Raw genomic sequence first — 23,288 nt, 5'->3', positions numbered from 1 at the left:
TGAGATCCAGAAAGAGCGTCAAGGGCATCATCAATGCGAGGAAGAGGATAACTGTCTTTGCGAGTGACAGCATTTAATTTTCGATAGTCGACACAAAATCTCGTCGTACCGTCTTTCTTCTTTACTAAAACTACAGGAGAGCTCCAAGGGCTCGAAAAAGGTTGAATCACATTTTGAGATAGCATATTTTAAATCTGTGTTTCAATTTCTTCACGTTGCAATTGAGAGACTCGATAAGGTGAAGACTTAATAGGCCGAGCATCCCCTGTGTAAATTTCGTGTTCGATGATGGAAGTATGGTCGAGATCAAGGCTAGATGAGGCGAAAATATCTTCATACGATAAAAGTAATTGTGAGAGAGCTGCATTCTGGGCCTCTGAAAGATCGACATTCTTAATAGACTCAAGTTCGGAAAGGAGGCTGTGATGTTGTGGAGCAGAATCCATAGCTGAGACACTACTTTTTAAAGGAACGATGTCAGTGTGCAAAAGTTCAGAAAACGTGCCGATGACTGTTCCTTTATGAAGAAGCACTGGTTCATCAGAAGGATTTAACAAACGAAACGAGACATTTCCTTCACTAGTTGGGCATGAAATAGAAGTTGCTGGGAGGAGGCGATAACGAGAGGTTAATTTCTCATTACCTTCGACGAGGCCTGCGACAGAGCTACTGTGCGACTGCAAAAGCTGCACAGGAATAATAGCTTCAGAACGAGGTTCAATGACGAATGAAGAAGAAACTGCGACAGAGCAAAGCAATGGAGGTGTATTGCCAGTTATAAATGAGACAGTGTTATCATTCTTAAATGTTACAATATGGCCAGGAACATCAATAACAGCATGGGTTTTATGCAGAAAGTCAGGACCTAACACAACATTGTAAGCTAGGCCAGAGACAACTGAGGCCTGACATTCATAATGCTCATTACCAATGGTGAGAGGAAACGTCACAAAACCTTTCACAGCAACAGTGGCACCATTTGCAGTTTGAATACTTTCAAGTCCATTACACGGCGTCTGCAGCGAGTAATGCATGCGCAGAACAGAATTAAAAAAACTTTCACTAATTACGGTAATAGCGGCGCCAGTGTCTACGAGTAATTTAACTCGCTCATTTTCAACTGAACCCCAAATTAAAACATTTCCAAGTATCGAAGATTCGTCACTTGATGATGTCCCGTTTAGTAAGCACGGTACTGCGTAGGTTCCCTTTCTTGGCTCGATATCAATGTCATTTAAAGGTTTTTCTAATTGAAACTTGGCACTAGTCAAACGATTTCGTTTATTAACCCATTGTTCGAAAGATGAATCAGCTTTTTCACAAAACGGGGGCCTCACAATTTTGTCTGTGCTTGATAAGAAAACAAATCGGGGACATTTCATCATTACCTTACTGGTCTAACCGGTGAAAAAGGTGGAAGATTTGTGCCAACGTAAGAAATGTTTATGACAAACTGTGTTGTTGCTCTTGCAGCTCTCTTGTCATCAAATTAGCAAATATAATAGGTTATTAAAGGTTTCTGCGTTTTCCGTGTTTTCGATTTTCACCCTCGTTAGAAATCGAAAACGCGGAAAACGCGGAATTCTCATTCCTTTAAAAATAAGGTCTTATATCTCAATTCTTAAAAGAGCTTTATTGCTTTGTTTATGTCTTTCAATTCCAGAAGCTTCAAGCAAAATTTCACTTTTCTGCGTGTTCCACTTTTAAGGAAATTTACTCAGATTAAGGAAATTTGGTCCGTTTAAGGAAATTTTTAAGGAAATTGATATTTTGAGAAAATTTTGAGGAAATTTTAAACTTCATTTTTTATTTTAATTTTTTGTGATCCCTCGCTGTTGGATCGTCAGAACACTTTTGTTAAATCGATTTGATATGTAAAATTCCTTATGCACATGAGTGTTTTAAAGAAAATTTTCTCAGATAATCCCTTTGGACTGCTTTTTTGTTTGTTTGTTTGTAACCTTATTTTAATTCGATATTTTTTCTAGCTTTACATATATATATATATACATACAACTAATCTAAATCGAATCTACTGCATAACAAAAGAAGAGGATATAACTAAAGAAATAAATACGTACATAGCTGTGCTGTGTTGTTGGCGTAGGTCAGCTACTGTTAACTCTTTTTATCAGTCCACCATTCTTTGGTTGAAAAATGGTAAAGTTAAGCGAGTAGAAATGAAACGTAATTATGTTGAAGCGAAGGTAAAGCCTTCCAAAAAGTAATATGAACAAAAGTTTCATGATTTATGGCTTAACAATCCCTACATTCAAGCAATGGTTGAAGAAGATAACTAATGACACTGGCAAATTTCAACCTTGGTGCCAAGTGGGTTTCAACCTTGGTGCCAAGTGGGTAAGATGAAAGTATGCTGCTCTAAAGCAGCTCTAGCCATGTATCAAGACTCTGCCCATAAAGAAGTTATGGCAAGGTCAGCAACACTGGAAACAACAAACAAGAAATTGATTCCATGCGTGACCCAAGTGACAAGGAAGCTGCAAGGATGGAACTTAAAATTGCTAGTTTCATTGCAGAAAAAATTTTGCCTATCAATATATCCCAAGGATAAGACATTAAGCAGAGTCTCACTTGGAAAACAGAAGACAGCTAACCTTACACATCAAGTTCTTAAACCTACAAGGTAACACGATCTCCTTGATCATTGACGAGAAAAAAGATCGATCTACACAAAGTCAGCTAGCAATTCTTGGGACATATTTTGATACCGAAAAATATCAGATGCACGGCATGCTTATAGACATGAGCAATAAGCTTATAGCTGAAATAAAGCTTCAATTTACCGAAAATTGTTATGTTCACTCTAAATTAAGTTTCGAACTTTCAAGAAAATATTCGAGGAAATTTCAAATGACGTCTGAGGAAATCTGAGGAAATTTCAGCCTCGTTTAAGGAAACCCGCATTGTCGTCGTTTGTGGAAGCACCGTATATCTGCGATAGTCGTTTGGATTAGTAAGTTTCTTGTTGTTTCCTGTTGTTTACTATTGCAGTAAACGCGTTTGGTGACTTGCTAAGCCGCCGCCGGTAGGAAGCAATGGTAAAATGGCAACCGAGTTTCAAGGAAAATTAGAAGAGGACCTTCTGAAGATGACGAAAGAGGTCAGCAATTATACCGTGACAGCATTTTAGATCTTTTTTCATTTCATTGTTTAATTTGGAATTCAACATACATGATTATACATGCAAATCTAAGCATAAAATTATAGCGAATGAAAAATCTATTTTACAAAGGTAGTATATGTTAACTAGGAAACATACTAGAACTCACTAAAAAGGAGTTACTCCCTGATAAGTAGTTCGAAAACTAACGAGAGGAGATCATCCTTTTGGTTGTGAACATATATATTTATTTAACTCAGTGCATATATTTTACATTTCCTATAACAAAATACTTTTAATTGAATACACTACCACTAACTGGACAAAAGTATTGCAACAACCAAATCAAAATGGCATCAAAAAATATTTGAAGTTTTGCTAACCTGGCGGGGGAGGCAAAGGGGCAAAATGGCGCCCCTTATTATGCTTTCTTAATATGTTCCTTCAAAGTTTTGGAAATATGCAGTTAAATACAAGAGTTCAGAAGCACACTGATCTATATCTATTTATCTGTGGCTGTACCGAAATACCTTCAAATGAGGGGAGAGGGGGTAGTCAATCACTGACAGGACATGAAAGAGAATTTTCAAAATGAGTATGTTATTCCTTGTAAAACCTAACAGTATGTTTGAGTATCGTTTTAGCACCTGTATCGTTTCCCTGGGTACCAGACTCACCCTATATAAAATAAGAGTGAGTCTAGTACCCAGGGGTACTGTATCATCAAACTGCACAACAATGATAATTAAGGATGTCATTATTGACAAAGGTTAGGGATAAAAAGAAGTGGTAAAACTATTTGGAAGTTTCTTGAAGGCCGCCACCATGGTTGGCGACAAAAAACTGCAAAAAAGACATTCTAGGGTCCAAAAAATGCACCCAAATAACCACAACATCACCCTTGACCCATGGAAGATCCTGGACAATACCCATAAACTTTCTTCAAAATATGGTTCTAATACCATTTAAGGCAGGCCTTTCTCTGTTTTACTGTGAATTTGCCTGATATAAAAAAATCATCTGATATTCTTTAGCTGCTAACACCATCCTCCCAAATTTGGTGTGTAAAAAAAAATATTAACATTAAAATATCAGACCTTCAAATCCTTTAGTACTGATATGAAATTGAATCAAAGTTATTTTTGATTTCCAGATCTACTAAATTTAACCTTAAAAACAAACTATGAGTATACTTAATCACATTCTCCTTGATCATCTAATGCAGAAGAAGAAAAATAAATGCTGTTCGAAAATATATCAAACAATTTAAAATATCACTTTCAGTGGCTGGAAACTTTGCTGAAGCTTTGTAGGAAATCTTGAATTTTTTATTTTGCTGCAAGGAAGAAAAATCTTTTTTCAAGCCCTGTTGGGACGTAATCTCTCAGCTTTTTCTTCCTGGCATTTCTTATTGTTTCATCTGGATATTGCCTAATCTGGACATTTACCACTAACCCAACATTATCGGCAAGTTCCTCAAAAACACCTCCTACCTTGGTACGCCCCTGGTATCTACTTGTGCAAAGACCATTTAGATTTAGTGTGCGATCTTGAGAATTGAGATGGTGTTTGAGGATCGTTGTTCAGAGGTGGTATGTTGCAAGGTGATTCTTGTTGTTTTCACCCCTAGTAACTATTGTTGGGTTCTTTTATGTAAATCTTCCTCGCCTGCTACAAATTTGTAAGCTCTATGTCCTCACCCTGCCATGAAAAGGACCTAACCTCAAAATAAGCTTTTTTTGTTGATTTGAAATTATCTGATTTGAAATCCATGAGGTTCTTTAAAGTCCAACCAAGAACTGAGTTCAGTAAGTTAATGGAGAATGAAGGAAAATTCCAGTCATTTCATTCCAGTCAAAGTTTAAATTGAGAATTTATTTTTTCTTTTGAAAGATTATTCTTTTTCTGTTGAAAGATTATTTCTGCCCCCTGAAAGCAAATGGACTTCCAAGTGTAACTGAGACTAATTTTATGGGTAAAGAATACATCAAAATAGATCGTGTATTGTGTTGATGTACACACGAGTCAAAGACAAGAAATTGTGAAAGCAAGAAGGATTCAATTCATTAGATGATTCATATACAAAATTTAGTTATTTTAAACAATATACTGCAGTCTGAAAAGTTTAAAGTTTTGAAAATGTAAAGAGTTTGAGATGTAAAATGTTCATGTGAGATAGCTCCTAAAACTTTTTTCTGCAATTTATGTATTTGTTTAATATATGAAGTAAATTTTTGGCCCCAGATTACAAAACCATGTTACAACAATGACATAGATAATGAGCTATAAACAGTTATAAATGCTGCAGTGGAAAGGAGACATCTTCTTTTAACGAAATAACCACATGTTCTAACTAGCTTCTTAGACAGCTTGGACAGATGATACTTTCAGCTAAAACTTTCATCAAGAAGAAGTCCTAAAATTTTTAGGCACTTAGATCAAGTTATATGTTTTTTACAAATTTTCACTGCAGTATCATAAAAAATGGGAGAGTTTTACATAGCGGGAAAGTGAAAGATAATATAAGTTTGTTTGCATCCAACCATTTTTCAATTTCAATTGTTAAAAAATTGTGTAAAAAATTGTTAAAAAATTTCAGCTTGCTTGAAACATTTGGGTAACTCATTGCTATATAGCAGTAAAAACAGGTGGCCGAGTACTGACCCCTGTTGGACTCAAGGTGTGATTTTCATTACATCTCAGTCATTCCCATTTGTTGTAACATCTGACTTTTATCAGAAAAATATATGTTAAACCATCTTAAAGCATTTCCTTCTACTGTGAAGCTCTTAATTGTTGGGGGGGGGTCTAATAGAAGAGGGGCTGGCATTTTTTTTAAAAACCCTAAATTGGGGGTTCATAATAGATTGAAATGCTTAGATTTCCCGAAATTATGTTTAGATTGGAACCAAATTATGTTTATTATGCATGAAATATACATAATTAAAAGGGGGGGGGTGTTAATAAATGGAAATGGGTAAATGCAAAATTTCTGAATAATGGAATTTACCCCTGTCTTCCTACAATTAGGAACTTGAGAGTTTACTATAGTGTTTAGTTTAGCTAGGAAGATATCGACCACGGAACTGATTTCTTTCAGTCATACTGATCAGCTCATCATACAATGATCATTCTCTAGTGATTTTCTTGAAAACCAAATTTTTGAGAATATATAATTTCTGTGATCTTTCAAGGAAGAGTAGAGTTTTTATGCATCAAATTTTCCACAGATTTTTCTAAAAATGGGTAAGAAAAAATACTTTAAAAGCTCTATTAAGCCCCTGGGGAGCTTGTTTATTATTTCAGTCCTAGAGAGGGGGCTTAAAACAGAGGGGAGTTATTAGAGAGGGGTTGCTTACTAATAATTCAAATGTTAAAATGTTTAATAATTCAAAGGTTTAAAAAATGCCCCTATGCAATTTTTGTTATCATGAAAATGTGACACAAATGATCACAAAAACTTTGCTAGCAGCTTAAAAAGTTTCTTAAAATCAATGAATTACGATATCCTCATCTTTCTCAGTAATGTGGCGACAGTGGAATGTTTGGTTTTTCAAAGCCATTTTCAAATATTTTCAATCCTAAAATGTTCAGTAACTTTGTTGGGATACTACAAAGACCAATGGATTTTAATGGATCAAGATAATAATTATTTAATTTACTTCAGTTTATGTGATTGGTGAAAGAGAGATTGAATTGGGATCTTTATTAATAAGATATTCTTTTGGTGATTTTGTAATTTTCGGAATGGAATATATCATTTGCAGCATTAACAAAAAATTATTGAATATGCTAGATATTTTAATTGAATATGATTATCATTTTTATCTTTAAATCTGTTGATTCTAGAAATTACAGAGCTCTTTTGCAAACTCAAACTCAAATTTTTTTTTCAGCAGATTAGTTGATTACAGGTTTTGTCTTACTATATAAAGTTGTTGATAGTTGTTAACTACAATAATTGATAACTACAAAATAGCTAAAGTAAAACAACATAAATAAAGTTAAAACAGCCGATGGACACATGAAAAAACTCAAGAAGGAGCTATAGAAGTCATGTGCCCAGTTGACGCGAGTTGACAATTTTACAATTTGATTTCGGTTTGAAAATTTAACAGTAGCAATCAGCAAAGGCTGATTAAACAAAAACAAAAGAAGAACACAAATAAAGAATAAAGGTAAAAATAATAAAACTTAAGTAAAGGGTTTTAATACGTACTAATTTACTTATCAAGCTCAATTAGGTTATGTTTTCTAAGAGGTATGTATTGCTTAGTCAATTCTAGAATAATATTTTATTATTGGCATTTTTCAAGTGGCTAATGGCAATTAATTCCCAAGTTTAATGTCATAAAACGTCAGAAAATTTCTCTTAAGATTGGTGGAAATTTTTCGTAGGGAGAAACCAAGACTAGAGGACTGTCTTATATTATATGGCTGGAGGTTTTTGTTTTTATAAATTCTTGTCCTAGATTTGCGTAATTATTGTCTTTATTTATTTGAAACATAAATTTTGCTGTTTCAAGTTTGTGAAGTTTGTTAAAGTTTAAGATTTTTAACTGTTTAAAGATGAAAGATGGGGTGGTATACGAATCAAAGTTAATTATTCTTACTGCTTTACGTAAGTTACGTTTGAATGGTTCTAAGTTTGATTTGTTGGCACATCCCCAATTCAGTATACCATAAAGAGCATGGGATGGAATAAATGAGTTGTATAGTGTTCTTAGAGTATTTTTGGGAACAAATTGTCTTAATTTATAAAGAACTCCAATACCTTTTGATATTTTTATGTTTACTTGTTTTATGTGTTGTTTCCAATTTAATTTTTCATCAATTATAATTCTAAGATATTTTGAATAATTTTCTTGTTTGAGCTGTTGAGAAATTGACTTGATCGAAGACCATAATTTTGTCTTTAAAATTGTTTAGAAACTATTTAATTAGAGATCTTTTTTATTTGTTGGCTACACTTACAGTGTTCCTAAGTTTTCATAGATGTTAACATTATTTTCTGAAAAGTTCTTTTTCAATTTCCTTAAAATTCATCTCTAAATTTAATCATTTTCTGAATCCAACTGTTTATTCATGGTTTTGCTTTGAATTTTAATTCTCTTTTTTGAAAATATTTGATAGGTCAGGTTTTGTTATGAGAGAGGTTATGTCATGTAAGAATTTATTATAGTTCACATTTGTATCAGATGCATTGTCTAAGTAGCTAAAGTCAATTTCAGTAAAGTCACGAAAATGATATCTATTTCATTAAATAATGAATTTTCTTATTTAAAAGTATCTGAAATTTATGCAAAGTGTTAGCATATCTGAAGATGGAAAGTCTTTGTAAGGTGGTAGTGGGGGTAGATGGAAGAAGTAGATCATAGATGAACAGGGCCATGATTGCCGGAACAACCAAAAGGACAAGGGCTTCATCAAAAGGGCATTTGAAAAAAATTCCCAGTTTCTACTAATTATTTTTTAACTCTCATTTATTTCGATTTTCTGTCAGCATCTTGTTAATCGACAAACTGCTCTTATAAGAAATTATTGTACACGTTTTAAGAAATTTTGTCATAAAAAAGTCACTACATCTCTTCATCACCTATCTAAGATTGTAGCTAGCTGAAAACATTTTTAAAGCATGCCAGACAACTCTTTTCACCATCTGCTTTTGTAACAGATGTTTAATCTGTTGCATTGGTTTTGGTCATTATTGAGAACATTAAGTTAGCAAAGAAAATTTATAAGCAATGTTCTTGGGGAAAAAATAATTTATAGCACATAGCTATGCGCTATCTAGTTTTCAATATTGCAGATTTTTTTATGTTGAAAAGTTTTGTGCTTGTATTGCACTATTTTTTTTAAGGATCTGGTGTTAAAAATTAAACAATTGGCTGAATCAAATAGGACTCTAAGAGCACAAATAAAGAATTTGCAAAGGAAAGACACAACATCAGACTACAAGAAGAGAAATCAAAGACCTTTTGACTTTGCTAGGTAAGAATAACATTGGGCCTTTATCTGGCTTATATTTTTGTAAAACGATTCTAATATGGAAAGAAGAAATATCTAGCTGTGATTTTTCTACTTTATTAAGCCTAGTAGGGATATGGTACAAGCCCCTAGCCAGGCCTGTGAAGTGGCAAACTCCCCATGCCCAATGCGAGCGAAGTTCAGAGCGGAGTGTTTTGTCGGGATTTGTTGGTGGAGAGAGTTTATTGAGACAAAGAAGCAAAAGTGTTGAGAATTGTCTACAGCAATTAAGAGGGGCGTCGTGGCAAACGAATTATAGAGGGGGCCAGAAAGAAAGAGTTTCCGAAAAAATTTCTTTGATTTATTTTAATCAAACAGATGCATTTCATAGGGGGGGGGGGGGGGGCGACAAAAACATAACCTTTGCCTTAGCTGGAAAGATGTTTAAAATGCACTTTTTATCTTGTCTCTGTTTCTTTATACCTACTGTGAAAGTCCTTGACATCTCGCAATGTTATAGATCGGTAGATTATGACAAAATAGAATAAAATTGCTACCATGGTTACCGCAGAAGGGCAACATTTTTTATAATCTTAGTGCTTCGAGTTCGCCGGAAATTGCATTCTTTGGAGCAAATTTTTATGATAAAATTTTATTCTCAATATAAAAATCCACTGGCGAAAAGCTATGGTATTGATCGACTTCTTCCTTGTTTTACCTTATGCAACATAACTGCATAAATTTTCAAATCAGGGACAAAATTTCTCAATTCTGTTGATATGCACAAAAATTTACCGTTGTATAAAAATGGACCCTCTAGAAACTTGTTCGTAAAATGAAAGGGATCGTTTGATTAAACTTTAAGAATTTCAAATCAAAACAAAAACTTAACACAAAAAAAGAATTATAGTTAGTAGTTAGCAAGTCATGAATCTTAAAACATTTTTACTTTTGATCTTGGCTGCTTTTTATCTTTTTCTTGTGGTTGTCTAGGGTAACACTTTATGCAACGCTGACGTTTCTCTTTCTCTCTCAGTTTTTGCCTCCTCTCTTCCGATATCGGCCAGCCATCACAGAAAAAAATGACACTTGGACGAGGGCCCAGGGAGTTTACGTAGTACACTGACTACCGTGAATGGCCCTTCTAAAACAGTCCCATTTCTGGCTTAAATTTCTGGGACAGGACTGTCTTCTTTCTAGCAGCGGTATGCCCTTTTTCCGGGACAGATCTGATTTTCCATGAAAATGTATATGTTGTCCACTCTATAGCGCAATTCTCTTAAAGCTCAAATTTGGAATAAAAGCTATGATTCCAGGACAGATTTCATGTCTACAGAAATTTTTTCAAGGACAGGGTTAAAAAAATTATTTTGTAAGGCAAATTCCCGTAATCTTTCTCCAAGGTAAAGCACCCCCCCCCCCCCCCCCTAGGATAAGGGCTCCACATTTCAAGCAATAACATTTCAAGCAATTATTATGTAAGACATATCCCGGAAATTTTTTCCAAAAACATAGACCCTCTCCTTCCCCCCCCCCCCCCCCCCCTCTCTCGGGACTAGAGCTCTATATTTCGAGCACTTGCAAATTGAAATGCATACGTAAGTACAGATTTTGTGTGGTACAAATAATAATGATACTACTTCACATGTATGTTTTCTAAAGATGCATGCACTCATGAGCCACCTAACATCTCACGAGTGCGGCTCTGCAGCTAGCATCCTAGCCAACGCTTGCATAAGATAAGGATAAACACTTATGCCAGTTTCATATTTTTCATTACGACATCTGTAGAATTGGCCACTTCTTAATGCTATAATGCCAGTTCCGTAAAATCCAGATCCGAGCATATTCCATCATGCACTTTATTATGTCTCTGATACAGGTATTTTGGTGCTCTTTGCTTCCTGTTTTTTCGTCTAACAGGGTTGATGGGGTTTCTCAATTTCCTACTACTCATGTGCATGGATTCTAGGGGGTTGTGCCCTGCTATTCTGGTCGAGTTTTACTGCTTTTTGAGTATTCTCATTCTTATTGGGTAAAACTACACCAGCCTCTATATCCTGTCAAAATTTCAAATCTACAACGCCAATACTAACACTGAAGCCCGGAGGGTCATCTCACACTATCAAGTGTAAGCACCCGTGTCTGAGGGTCGAGAAAACTGAACCTTATCTCTGATATTTGATTCCAATTTGAATCCCTTTTTCTTTGAAACCAAATAAAATTTATACCCTTTTTCCTGAAATCAAATAGCTGAAATGAGGCCAAACAAAGAGAAATTAAAAACTTTATTAAGATTACCATATGATACACCCTTTTTTCTTTTTTCTTTGTTCAGATATTTGACAATATTGAGCGCCTTTCTCGGGGATATTGAAAACAAGGGCGCTTACACTTGCAATGAGAGTGGACCCGTCGGGCACTTAAGACAAAAGAAAGACTATTTTTTTAGGATAATGGTTCTTATACTACCGTTGTTTTTGGCTTTTTTCTCAACAGTTAAGTGAAAAAGCTTAACAAATGATGACCACATCTTGATTTTGTTGTGCTGTAAATTTTTCTTAGAATAACCCCTGTATTGACCAATTTACAAAACCAAATTTGGCCCTTGAAATCATTCTATGGTAGAAATCTGCAAATCCCGTGAAATCATTTTGATTTGTGGAAATATAGTATTTTCTTTACAAAAGTGAATTGTCCCTCGCAATTGCGGTAAGTACTTTTGTCCAAGTAATTTATGTTGCTAAAAGTTTGAGAATTACCCACAGCTGAAGTTTGAGAATTTTCCGAAAATCTGTCAAATTTTGAAACCAGAGTTGACCACGACCCAACAATTTTTATTTCTCCCAACAATTTCTACATGCTTCAAAAATTATTCAAGATTTTTATACAGTACCCACAAATTAAAATTATAAATTCACAAAACGGAAACAAAACCACGTTAGCATAATTCATGTCCTACATGAACAATAAGTAAAAAACCCAATAAATAGGTTTCCTTCTGCCGATATTATTTTGACTCATACTGCATTAAAATTCAATGAAAATGAAGGAAACAGCAATTAAAAGATTTTCGAGATGAAATTCACATAGTAGCACACAGTCGGTATGCCACCCCTTGGCTGCAGGTCTGCTAGGGTATCTCAATTAAATTTAGTTGATTTTAATTCAAGTTTCAGTAATTCAATGTAACTCAAAGAAATCTTATCTTAATATGTATGAAAAAAATATTCTTTGATTGTATTTCTTAACTTTAAATTAACCACTAGCACCAAATAAATGCAGATACTTTTTCTTTTAGCTGTACTAAACGCAAGATTGCATTGAAGGTGGCATACATTGGTTGGGATTATCAGGGTTTTGCGTGTCAAGATAATACTGAGAATACAATAGAGGTATTTATCTGAAAACTTTTTCATTTTATCATTTTGACTCGTATATGAATCCAAGAATTTAAGAATTTAATCAGTGCTTTTTAGATATAAGTAGTACTGTTTCATTGCCTATTGATTTATTTCAATACAAATGGCATTCAATTGCTAATGCCAGTCCATTGTAAATATTTTTCTGGAACCACAGGTGGGAGGGGGGGGCGGGGGGAGCTGCGTGGAAATATACAAAAGTCATGTATTTTAGCATGTTTTAGGCCCCTTCAATCTATAATATGCTCCGCAATACTTGATACCATTCCGTTGCCATTTCCTCTCTATTGCCATACCATTATTTTGCCTGCGATTTCTGTCTCTATTTTGAGTAAACAAAAACAATTAGATTTTGCAGATCTTGCAAAGCCACAAACTGACTTGCTGTAATTATTCTTCAAATATTTATTTCTTTCCTCATGAAAGCATGAACTTTTTGCTGCTTTGAAAAAGACATGCTTGATAGAGAGCAGAGAGTCTTGTGACTACTCGAGATGTGGACGGACGGACAAAGGAGTGAGTGCATTTGGACAGGTATGTACTTGGTAACATGATGTATTATTTTCTTCTTTTCATATGGTTGTCCCTTGTTCTGTTTCGACGTTTTCATGAAACTTGTAGAAGGTTGATTTTTTATAAGTTGCTAATGAGAAATATGAATAATCTTTCTGAAAGAGTTTTGGAAATGAAAGAATTTTAGAGCTTGATTGAAAAAGCCCACGTAAATAAGTTAACAAATGTTTTTCCCAAAAACGTATCGTAATGAGCCGCATGTTACTATAGTCCGGTCTCTGACGTCCAAGATTTAAATTGTCGGAGGCCACAAGGTTTTAATGGTAATTTTGATAAAACTCGACATGCTGACAACAGAAACAAGAGTCTAATTGGTCGGGAGTGGTGCACAAAGCTAGGGCGTGGCCCTAATTGTTGTTGTGAAATTTTCCCAAATTGTTGAAATTTTGACTTTTTTGACATTTGACCATTGTTGAATTTTTTTTAATCTGATTATACCATCAAAAAGGGCTTGCAAAACTGAGCAAAGTATATAAAAAGAGCAATGTGATATGACCTTTAAGCAAAAAGTAATGGCTGTTGAAACTTTTTGTTTTGTCAAACAACTTGCTTTCTGAAGTTTCATGATAGTACAGACGTAAAGCAGTAGATTTATGCATGTTATGATAATAGCATGGTACAAGTACACAATCCGATATGCTGAATAAGATAAAATCCATATCAAGCTTCTCAAATGCCCCCAAAAGCTATTGTTGGACTGGGGTTCTGGTACCCAATCCTCTTTTAAGTATAGCAATAAAACCTTTTACCTTCGCAAGTTATAAAACTGAAATTTTTTTCTGGCGTCCATTGACAAATCTCAAATCTATGAACTGTCTCTTAACCGTGCATTTTGGTGGTCTGAAAACGATGAAGCCCCTAATAATTGGGAAGAGAATTCATTAGATAGAGGATTTGCAAACAGAACAAAGTTGATTTGATTATACTTATTTAGGGGTAATACGCTATAGTCCCTTTGTATATAGGTATTGCCCCTTAATGAAAATGCCTGATATAGAAAACAATGCATAATCTCTTGTAAAGTTTATGTGTTGATGCTCAGCAATTTCTTTCGCATTCCTTTCCAATTTTCATAGACTGTGAGTCTTTCTTGTTGGAGCTTGCCCTAAAAAGATGTGGCAAGCGAGTCACAGCTCAACTTGCAAAAAGCAAACAAGAAGGTCTTTCAAAGTATTTAGCGTATCAAGTTAAATCAAAAAAGAAATTTTAAGGGTATTTAGATGGTTGATTTCTTTGTTTCACAGACTTGACATATACCATATCTAACTGAGCATGTCAGATTTAGCCAGAAAACAGAATTTCAATTGTACAATTAAAGTTTTAGTGCGATAACCAATAGTGGCCTAGATATAAGTACCTCAGTACTTAGGTATAAATAAAGCCTTTGTAAAGTGAAGTGAAGTTTTAAAACTAGGCCTACATTTCATTTTATGTACCACAAGTACCGTAGTCTAAAAGTCGCATTTGTGTAATTTTCAAAGCTGTTTTTGCATCTTATTTTATTCAGCACATCAATTAACGCCAGAAAAAAGTGTCAATTTTGTAACTCCTTATAGGTTAGCTGCCACTGGTGATGCTAGGACCGTCTGGTACAAGCAGTGTTTATACCTATAAACCTAAACGGAGTTAGGATGTTTTTAACATTAACTTTGTGAGGGTATTTGAGTGTAAGCTGTCTTCGGATGATTTTGTTTTAACCTTTTTCGGACTTTTGTGGACAGGGGAAAAGTTGTGAGCTGGATAATAATCTATGCCAGTGTTCTTTATACTATCCTTTTTAATCTTTGTTTACAACTTCTTTCACTGGATTTCTGATTCCGTAAATTCATGTCATAAGGCATTTCAAAAATTTAGAAAGATAGTGTTCAGAGTATTGGTAATGGTCTGTAGCTAGAGTATAGTGATCTATCCGATTCAGGGAAATTTTTCCTATCTAATGTTTTTTGGCGTTTAACTTGACCTTCTTCTCCCTAGGTTATTTCATTAAATGTCAGAGCCGAAAAAAGTAACACAGGTTTTCATTATACGTTATTTTATTTGCATAGTTGTTGTCAACATGTCCATAATTAAATTGAAGCCGACAGGGTCTTCGAAGCAGCTCAAAGTTGATAAAAGTAAAGTGTAATTTTCTTCGATTGTTTTTCAAGACCATATTGCCACGAAAATGTAGGTCGTATGGCTCTCTAACGTTTAATGTTCAAATTGTATTTCTGGCACTTACGGTCAATAAGGCAGCAAGGTTTAATCCTGCAGCAAATTCAGACATACTGCAATATCAATACAATTGCATTAATATATTTCCGGATTTTTCAAATAATATCCTTGGTGAAACCTTAGAGTAACTGCATCACACCTAGCTTACTGCTTATCAAAAATGCATTCCATGTTTCAGGCAGAAATAGTTAATTTTAGGTTTGCTAAAAATTTTCTGATTGTGAAGCTAATTTCCAGCTTTATCAAAGCAAGAAACTTGTTTGAAGAGAAGCGAGCAATGCTTCTTCTAAGGAATGGTGAAATGTTGATGTGCCATGCTCTTTTCGGAATTTTTAGCTTTTTAAATTGCCTTTTATGGTTCGTTCTACTGTTTTAGCTCATTTTGTGATTCTCGTTATTTAGCAGCATGAAAAAACAAACATTTAGCAGCATGCTTAAGCTTATTCACCTGACACTCCTTAAAGTATAAAACATCAGAATAAGGATCCGAAAGACAAAATTGAAGATATATTTCTGTTGGAACCTTATTCTGACGTTTTATACTCTGAGGAGTGTCAGACGAAAAAGCCATAGATATGCTTTAAAATATTTTTTTTTTTTCAAAGCCATTTTAAAAAATTGTTCACTCTTTAATTGTTTTTGCCATTCCCGAATATCTGTTACACCTCTATACATCCCTGATGAAATATACAGATGTAAACCAGTAGCACTGCCGTATCTCTTGTTGTCTGTTTTCATTTTATATGCATGTTACCTTTCATTAATATCACAGCCTCCAGAATGCATTACGTTAAGAATCTCAACCAGGTTCTACCACAAGACATCAGGGCTTTGGCTTGGGCGCCAGTATCTGAAGATTTTGATGCGAGGTTAGAGAATATCTACTTTTTTATCTATAACTCTCATTAAGTTTGTTTTATGTTGCAAGCTTCGTATAACTAATTTTTAACAAAACTGCACTTGAATTTTCTGATTCCTGAATCGACTTGTTGTTTTAAAGCTCCTATTCAATTATTTTGCTTCCTTTCCTTTTAGATTCAATTGCTGTACTCGAACATATAAATATTTTTTTCCTTTATCAAGTCTTGATATAGAGGTGAGCAAGCACTTACGAGGTCTTTTTTTCAATTTTTTTAATTCTTGCAAAAGTATCTGCAAACCAATCATAAGAGCATTCATCCAACTGCGGTAAATAGATGCAACTAAGACTTTTATTTGATTGATTGATTGATTGATTGATTGATTTTTTTTTTTCTCATCAATGATTCAACATTTGGCGCTGTTTATATACCGAAAGGCCGCCGGTTCACACATGTTTAGAACAAAACTTGAAAAACTTGAATCTTTTTATTTTTCCCAACAATTTTAACTAATCAATCCGGGATATTGTTTGTACAATTTCTATGTTGGCTGTGTCCACTTGAACTTTTGTTTGCCTATTTCTGGAACCGCGTATGCACAGTATGGCACTTCGAAGTAGTGCAAATGACAGCTTGGTACGAATCCAATTGGTAACCAGTGAAATTGACAGATCACGTTTCTCTGATATCTTCGTTGATAAAACTGATATAAACTTTTCAGTTTCTCTACTTGAACCACCACTGTGAGCGAAAATCAATGGCGTAAAACAACCATGCTCAACTTGTAAAACTCTTTGACTGTACGCGCGTTTCTTCTCTCTTTCATTCCCTGCAAAAGTGTTGTTTAGTTTCTGGTTTCGGTATGACGGTGCGAATGGGTTGAATACCCTTACATCAAAAAATGCACTTTGTTCCTTCTGCCAGAAGCCACGTATGCTGATGTCAAGCCTTGCCTCTTCTGATATGTTGGAATTTCTTGGGAGATTTTCACCACTGAGATGTTGTAGAGGTGGCTCAATTCTAACATCATTTGAAATTTCTGTTGCTAACTTGCCGAGTAGATCACGTACTTCATTGTGTCGATGATGAATGTATCCACCTTTTTGACAAGACATCGCATGGTCAACGGAAAAGTGTTTTCCGCATACACAAATAGTTGGCATGAACTTTAGATGCCATCTATATCTTAATCGGATTGCGTCGTGGAATTCACGCTTGTTGAGAACAAAATTTTCAGCCTTCAAAGGAAGAGAAGTGAGCCATGAAGACGCACCTTTCATACAAGACAGCTCGTTTGCTTTGCGTTGATCGAGTGTCATAGATTCTCTTAGCAGTGCAAGTTTCTCCTCATGCGATTTTGTTCTTTCATGGGCAATTTCAATCTTCGTTTTCTTCATTTCATTGTTGTTAAGCCTTAATTCAGTTGCTTGTTGCTTGATATTCATTGATAACTGACTGGTCACTCTCTTTGAAAAAGCATATTCTTGATGAGCTATCTCAGAAATTATTGGTATACCAAGTCCTCCAAGACGTACCGGAAGACTGATTAGTTTTCGCTCAATTTCGGAGCAGTGATAGCCTTCAGTTAGCACCGGTAAAAACTGTTCATTTATGTAAGCATCGAGCAGTTTAATTGCTTTGCAAAAATCAGGGATGACTCTAGTTAAATAAGTTATTCTATGACGAAATCCACTAACAAAACAAGTTTATGCTGCATGCGGCTCTGAGCGTGCTATTCTACATAGTACTTTTAACTCTTCAATCCAGCCATTCACTACTTTGTTTGCATATTCTGATTTATCATTGGCCGTCCCTATATATGAACCCAAGTATTTTCGTCCTGATGTTGTGATATTGATCTGAGTGTTGCCAAAGATCTTGCAAGCTTGCTCATAGTTCTCTTCTTTCACTACCAACCATGATTTTGATGCATTGGGATGATAACCAATCAAAGGACCATAGTGCAGAACATTTTCCCACCACGATTTTAAGTGAAGTAACGTCCCTGCACCACCAAGATCATCTGCATAAGCTGCATGCTTTACCTTGCTTTCAGCTGATTTTATCAATGATAGAAGTGGCATAACTCCAATTGCATAAACAGGCATAGCAAATGGATCGCCTTGGGTCGTTCCTTCGGCAGATGGTATTTCTTTACCTCCTGTGATAAAGAGACGAGATGGTTTTCCATAGCAGTTATTTACATATTGAGCCATTGGAGGACATATATATTTTATGTTATGCAATAGTGCCTCTCTATTTAAGCTATTAAAGGCATTTGATGCATCCACTAGAAGCAGGCCATCAGTTTCTTCCTCTTCAAATATATCTTTCATTGCATGTACAGCAGCCTCGCAGCCTGAAGGTAATCCAGTGCATAACTGTAGAGATCCTCCACTCTCGAGTATATCAGGCTTAATGACACGGATAATTGATTTTCCAATGATCCTTCTCAATACTTCTCCAATACCGATTGGTCGAACTCCAGGATTCTTGTCAAGAGGGACCAAGCGACAGGAAACAAATGCTTCAATCGAGCCTTTGTTGATATCTCTTGTGCTCAGTATGCGTGTGAATTTTGCTAAAGCTGTTTTCAGTTCCTCACCCGTCTTTCCAAAATTTTTGGATACTAGAATTCTCCGCCATCCATCAGCATTCATTCCAGAGGGACCAGCTGCACCTTTTGTATGTAACGTAGCTTTAGTAATAATTGATTGATTGATTGATTGATTGATTGATTGATTGATTGATTGATTGATTGATTGATTGATTGATTGATTGATTGATTGATTGATTGATTGATTGACTGGTATGGTATGACAGACTCATTGCCTGATTGGTTGGCATGACTGATGAATGGAAGTGACTTGATTGATTTATTGATAGAACATTTTGTCCTGAATTATTCCCCATGACAAATAAACGAAGAACCATACGGCAATAAAGTATTTTATGCCTGTTCTGCTACGGCATTATAAATCTAAATATTGTTTGGTACTGCAGTAGACAGGGGGGGGGGGGACTGGAATGATATTTCTTACCGGGAAAATAACGGGAACCTTGGTCAATTTGAAACCACAGAAAATCCCAGGCTATGTTCATTAACATGTTGTTATGATCATACTCCATAGTTTTGGCTTGCATTTGGTCTTGCATTTGGTCTAATAATTATACTCCATAGTTTCGGCTTGCATCAGGTCTTGCAAAGTTTTAGAATGAATATTCAAGCGCAAGATGTTGAGCCCTGCAATGAGTACCCTATGGCAAAAGCTACATTTTGTAAAATGATATATTTTTCGTATTTGTCGTCTTCTGTTAGCAACAGTGTCGCTTGATTAAAGGTTGCGCAGGCTGTCCATGAGAAACGACCATGCCAAAAAAAGCCTTGAAATGTCCCTCAGGGGTTTCTGGCTGATGACTTGCACCTAATATCCAATCTTGCATTGAGGCTGTTGCCAGCTGGTAGTTTCTACTCTTTTTCTCCTTTCTTCTTTTCCATTCTTTGTTTGTCCTCTTTTTCAACATCTTTTAGTTGTTTTTGTTTCAATTTTACCTACTAAACCTCTTTATAACTGTTCGACTCGATTTTTAGAGGCTTAGGGTACCAAGGGTACAGGATCTTATACTTCTTAGTTTGACCGTATTGGTCTATAAATTTTCTTGATTGATTCTTAGGGCTCGGGCCCGTTGAAATAGCACTTTTCATAAAGGGCCACTTCCATTATAAAGTCATCTTTTGGCAGGGCCCACCGGGAAACTTCCTGGGCCAGTCTGCCATTGGCAGTGGATATAGCCACTTTTTAAGCTTTTGTAAATGAAGTAAAAACGACAAATCAATTACTGGAAACCTATTTAAATTCAAGTATAAAATTATGATAAAGATTATTCAGCGAAAAAGCTTCTCAGCCACATGTGGTCTCAAATCGTACCGAGATATGGGGTAAGCAAACAGAATTCTGAGAATTTCAAAGTACAACATTTCCAACGACTCTTGTACGTTAATTAAAAGATCGGTTAACGTGGTACTGATCATGCGACTAGTCAAACGCATTTCAGTGTATGTGTAAGGTTTAACTTCCTACTCAAGGGAAATGTGCGACAATTCGCTGAGTTCTTCAGCCTTGAGGGCCATTTGCCTAGTCATTGGGGCAAATTACGTTATCAAAAACTTTATAAATGCTCAGCTGGGAACTTAAAAATTTTATTTTTTTGAGTAAAGAAAACCACTGACCGTGAAGTAAAGTATGTTGCTATCGAACAATGAGTTAATGATTTTCAAATCTATCATTTTGTAACTTTGTTTTTTTACACTTTAGGCTATGCAGAAAGCCTCGGATAAGCTTCTTGGTGAGCACGATTTTCGAAATTTCTGCAAGGTAATTTCCAGTTGTTCTAATCTGAATTTTTGAAATTATTCCTCTTCACGCTGTTATTTTTATGATCGAAATTATCATAGAGTTTTTTCTATAGAGGTGAAAAACTGTATAATAGCCTTTCAGCTGAATCAAAGCAGACATCCTAACTGTATAGATATGTAAAAATACTGTTAAGGGACGGTGTTGTTCTTTGAAAGCTAGTAATTGTTGTTAATGTTTATAAGCTCATAAGTTTGTTGAGAATATTTTATAGATGGATTCAATTAATAGCTTTCCAAATTCTTTTGATAATCTAAATTGAAGTTTTTATTGTGCGAGGATGGTTTAATGACCAGGGTTGTGCCCTACAGATCAATCGGTCCTTGGCTTGACAATAGTTCGACCAATCAGTGAGGGCTTACCTCTCATGTGGTTGAAGTGTCAAAGATAGAAAGCGAACTCGTTCTGTCTGCGAACTCAGGCTATATATTGAATGACTATTTCAGTAATATCACTAAATCCTTGAATATTGCAGACAATAAAGAAAATGTATAAACTGGTGATGAGATTTCAGATCCAGTCACTGCTGCCATCGAAAAATACCGCTCTCATCCTAGTATTATTTTGACAAAAATGTTGAGGTTTTCAACTTTAGGTAGGCCTCAGTTGCAGAGGTTCTTGAGCAAGTTGATAACCTCGATGCTAAGAAGGCTTCGTCTATTGGTAGTATTCCCGCTAAGATAATGTTTACATAGTTGCCTCCTACCTGCTAGACCTCTTCAATAAAAGTGTGGATGGAAACTTTTTCCCTGATGAAATGAATGTTAGCGCGCTTTTTTAAAATTAGTGACTCATTTCATAAAAAAATTATAGACCAATAACAGTATTACCGTCTGTCTCCAAAGTTTTCGAAAGACTTTTGGCTAATAAAGTGTTACCTTTTGAGAACAAGTTTCTCTCACCTAAAATTTGTGGCCATCGACAGAGTTACAATACCCAGCATGCTTTGCTAAAATTGGTGGAGACTTGTAAGAAAACCTTAGACAACAAAGGCTTTGTCGGAGCAGTCTTAATGAACTTATCCACGGCTTTTGATTATCTCAACCACGAACTTTTGCTTGCTAAATTGAATGCATACCGTTTAAGTACAAATGCCTACAAATGGTGCATAGCTATCTAACGTAGAAGGTAGAAGGCAAGGAGTCAAAGTAAATGGCTCATTCAGCTCTTGGAAAGAAATGAAATTAGGCGTCCCTCAAGGATCAGTTCTAGGGCCTCTCTTGTTTAATAAATTTATCAATGATATTTTCCTTTTCTTGAATGAGACTGAAATCTATAATTATGCAGATGATACGACAATTTACTTTTCTCTTCGAGTTAAAGGGGGTTTCCTTAAGGCTAGAAATTGACACTGTTAAACTAAGCAATTGGTTTGCAGAAAATTTCATGAAATTGAATGAAGAAAAATGCCACCTCCCAGTATTTGGTTAAAAGACACAGAAATCTCAATGAATGTTGGCCCCTCCGTCATTAAAGAGAGCAAAGAAGAAAAATTGTTAGGCGTTGTAATTGACCAAAAGCTCAATTTTAAGCGACATTTAAACACGGTTTGTATGAAGGCAAGCCAGAAACTACATGCTTTTGCAAGGGTCTCACTGTATTTGCCCAAAGAAAAACGAAAATGGTCACGAGAGCCTTTATAATGTCTCAGTTTAGCTACTGTCCGTTGATTTGGATGTTTCATGATAAACATGTTTACGCAAAAATTAATCACATTCACGGAAGAGCACTACGAATAGCGTATCAAGATCAGGCCTCCAGTTTTGAAGAACTGTTAATTACAGATAATTCAATCTCCATTCATGAACGAAATCTGCAGTTGCTTGTCACCGGAATTTACCGAACAACGATGAATCTAAATCCCCCTTTTATGAAAGAAATTTTCGTGCAGAGAGAAATGCATTATAACTTAAGAGTTACGAACAACATATATGCAAGTAAACCTAGGACTACAGCCTATGGGTAAGAAAAGGTAAGCTTCCTAGGACAAAACCTTTGGAGAGACTTACCATTGCATACAAAAAAGTCCCTATCTGTAAAATATTCTAAAAAGGATATTAAGTTTTGGAATTTTTGATTATGTAAAAGTTATATTGTAAATTTAGATTATATTTAAAGGTGGCTCTGCTGTCCGCTATGGTGGGTTGCAGGCTGCATTCTTGCAGGGGCTGCCCTCCTTGGGGGTTTGGTTGTTTCTCGGGTGCCGCTCGGCCTGTCAGGAGGCGGTAGGGGCGATGTTGTTCTGCGTGGTCTTAGCTGTCGAGGTATACATTATGTTTCTTTTATTGTTGATAATTTATGCACAATTCGCCACATGCATCTTGGCAGCATCAACACCACGGAACTCTCCAGTTTTCCACATCCAACTTCTCGAAGGTTCTTGGTCATCCTATTCATAAAACCTTGGCAAACAATCAACACATCGCAGCACTCGACTCACCGAAGTGCCCTGAACGCATCGCAGCACTCGACTCACCGTAGTGCCCTCAAACGCATCGCAGCACTCGTCTCACCGTAGTGCCTCCACGCAACAACATCGCTTAATACCTCCTCAACAAACTGGTTCCTGGTCATCCAACGAAAAAACTTCACACAATTCTCCCAAATCACGAACAGAAGGAAACACCGGCTACGTCACAAACTCTCATCGTATTTAAAACAGTTGGACATTTAAATTTCGAACACTTAATTTTTTATCGCAATTCGCAATATTCTA

General features: G+C 35.6%; 2 protein-coding genes and 1 non-coding gene across 6 annotated transcripts in view; 1 reads left to right on the top strand and 2 right to left on the bottom strand.

The window, feature by feature from the left end:
- Nucleotides 1-188: 188 nt before the first annotated feature.
- Nucleotides 189-1,382, bottom strand: LOC148958032 (uncharacterized). Its single transcript, XM_089114209.1, has one exon. The coding sequence runs from the start codon at nucleotides 1,380-1,382 to the stop codon at nucleotides 189-191; it is 1,194 nt and encodes a 397-aa protein (XP_088970335.1).
- A 1,521-nt stretch (nucleotides 1,383-2,903) lies between these two features.
- LOC135688331 (tRNA pseudouridine(38/39) synthase) overlaps nucleotides 2,904-23,288 on the top strand; it is a 31,723-nt gene continuing 11,338 nt past the window's right edge. For 2 of the 4 annotated variants that reach the window (XM_089113901.1, XM_065205147.2), the window contains exons 1-8: nucleotides 2,905-3,121; nucleotides 8,982-9,112; nucleotides 12,390-12,483; nucleotides 12,937-13,044; nucleotides 15,058-15,097; nucleotides 16,070-16,166; nucleotides 16,333-16,393; nucleotides 20,474-20,533. In XM_089113901.1, the coding sequence (XP_088970027.1) occupies nucleotides 3,065-3,121; nucleotides 8,982-9,112; nucleotides 12,390-12,483; nucleotides 12,937-13,044; nucleotides 15,058-15,097; nucleotides 16,070-16,166; nucleotides 16,333-16,393; nucleotides 20,474-20,533 (648 nt within the window). In that variant the 5' untranslated portion in view covers nucleotides 2,905-3,064. Of the gene's footprint in view, nucleotides 3,122-8,981; nucleotides 9,113-12,389; nucleotides 12,484-12,936; nucleotides 13,045-15,057; nucleotides 15,098-16,069; nucleotides 16,167-16,332; nucleotides 16,394-20,473; nucleotides 20,534-23,288 lie in introns of all 4 variants that reach the window. The other 2 variants (XM_065205149.2, XM_065205148.2) reach the window with 2 other exon arrangements.
- Nucleotides 16,390-19,682, bottom strand: LOC135688330 (uncharacterized). Its single transcript, XR_016144950.1, has 2 exons — nucleotides 19,583-19,682; nucleotides 16,390-18,963 (listed from the first exon to the last, which is right to left on the bottom strand). It is a non-coding gene; the product is annotated as an uncharacterized LOC135688330 (transcript).

Source organism: Rhopilema esculentum, chromosome 19 (genome assembly GCF_057945365.1).
Source record: "Rhopilema esculentum isolate cy_ngs chromosome 19, ASM5794536v1, whole genome shotgun sequence".
Lineage (NCBI taxonomy): Eukaryota > Metazoa > Cnidaria > Scyphozoa > Rhizostomeae > Rhizostomatidae > Rhopilema > Rhopilema esculentum.
The sequence above is the reverse complement of the archived record's forward strand: the minus strand, read 5'-3'. Positions and strand labels throughout refer to the sequence as shown.

Bases quoted from the DNA above. Each gene is read 5' to 3' on its own strand.
- LOC148958032 (XM_089114209.1), bottom strand. From the start codon at position 1,382: ATGAAATGTCCCCGATTTGTTTTCTTATCAAGCACAGACAAAATTGTG.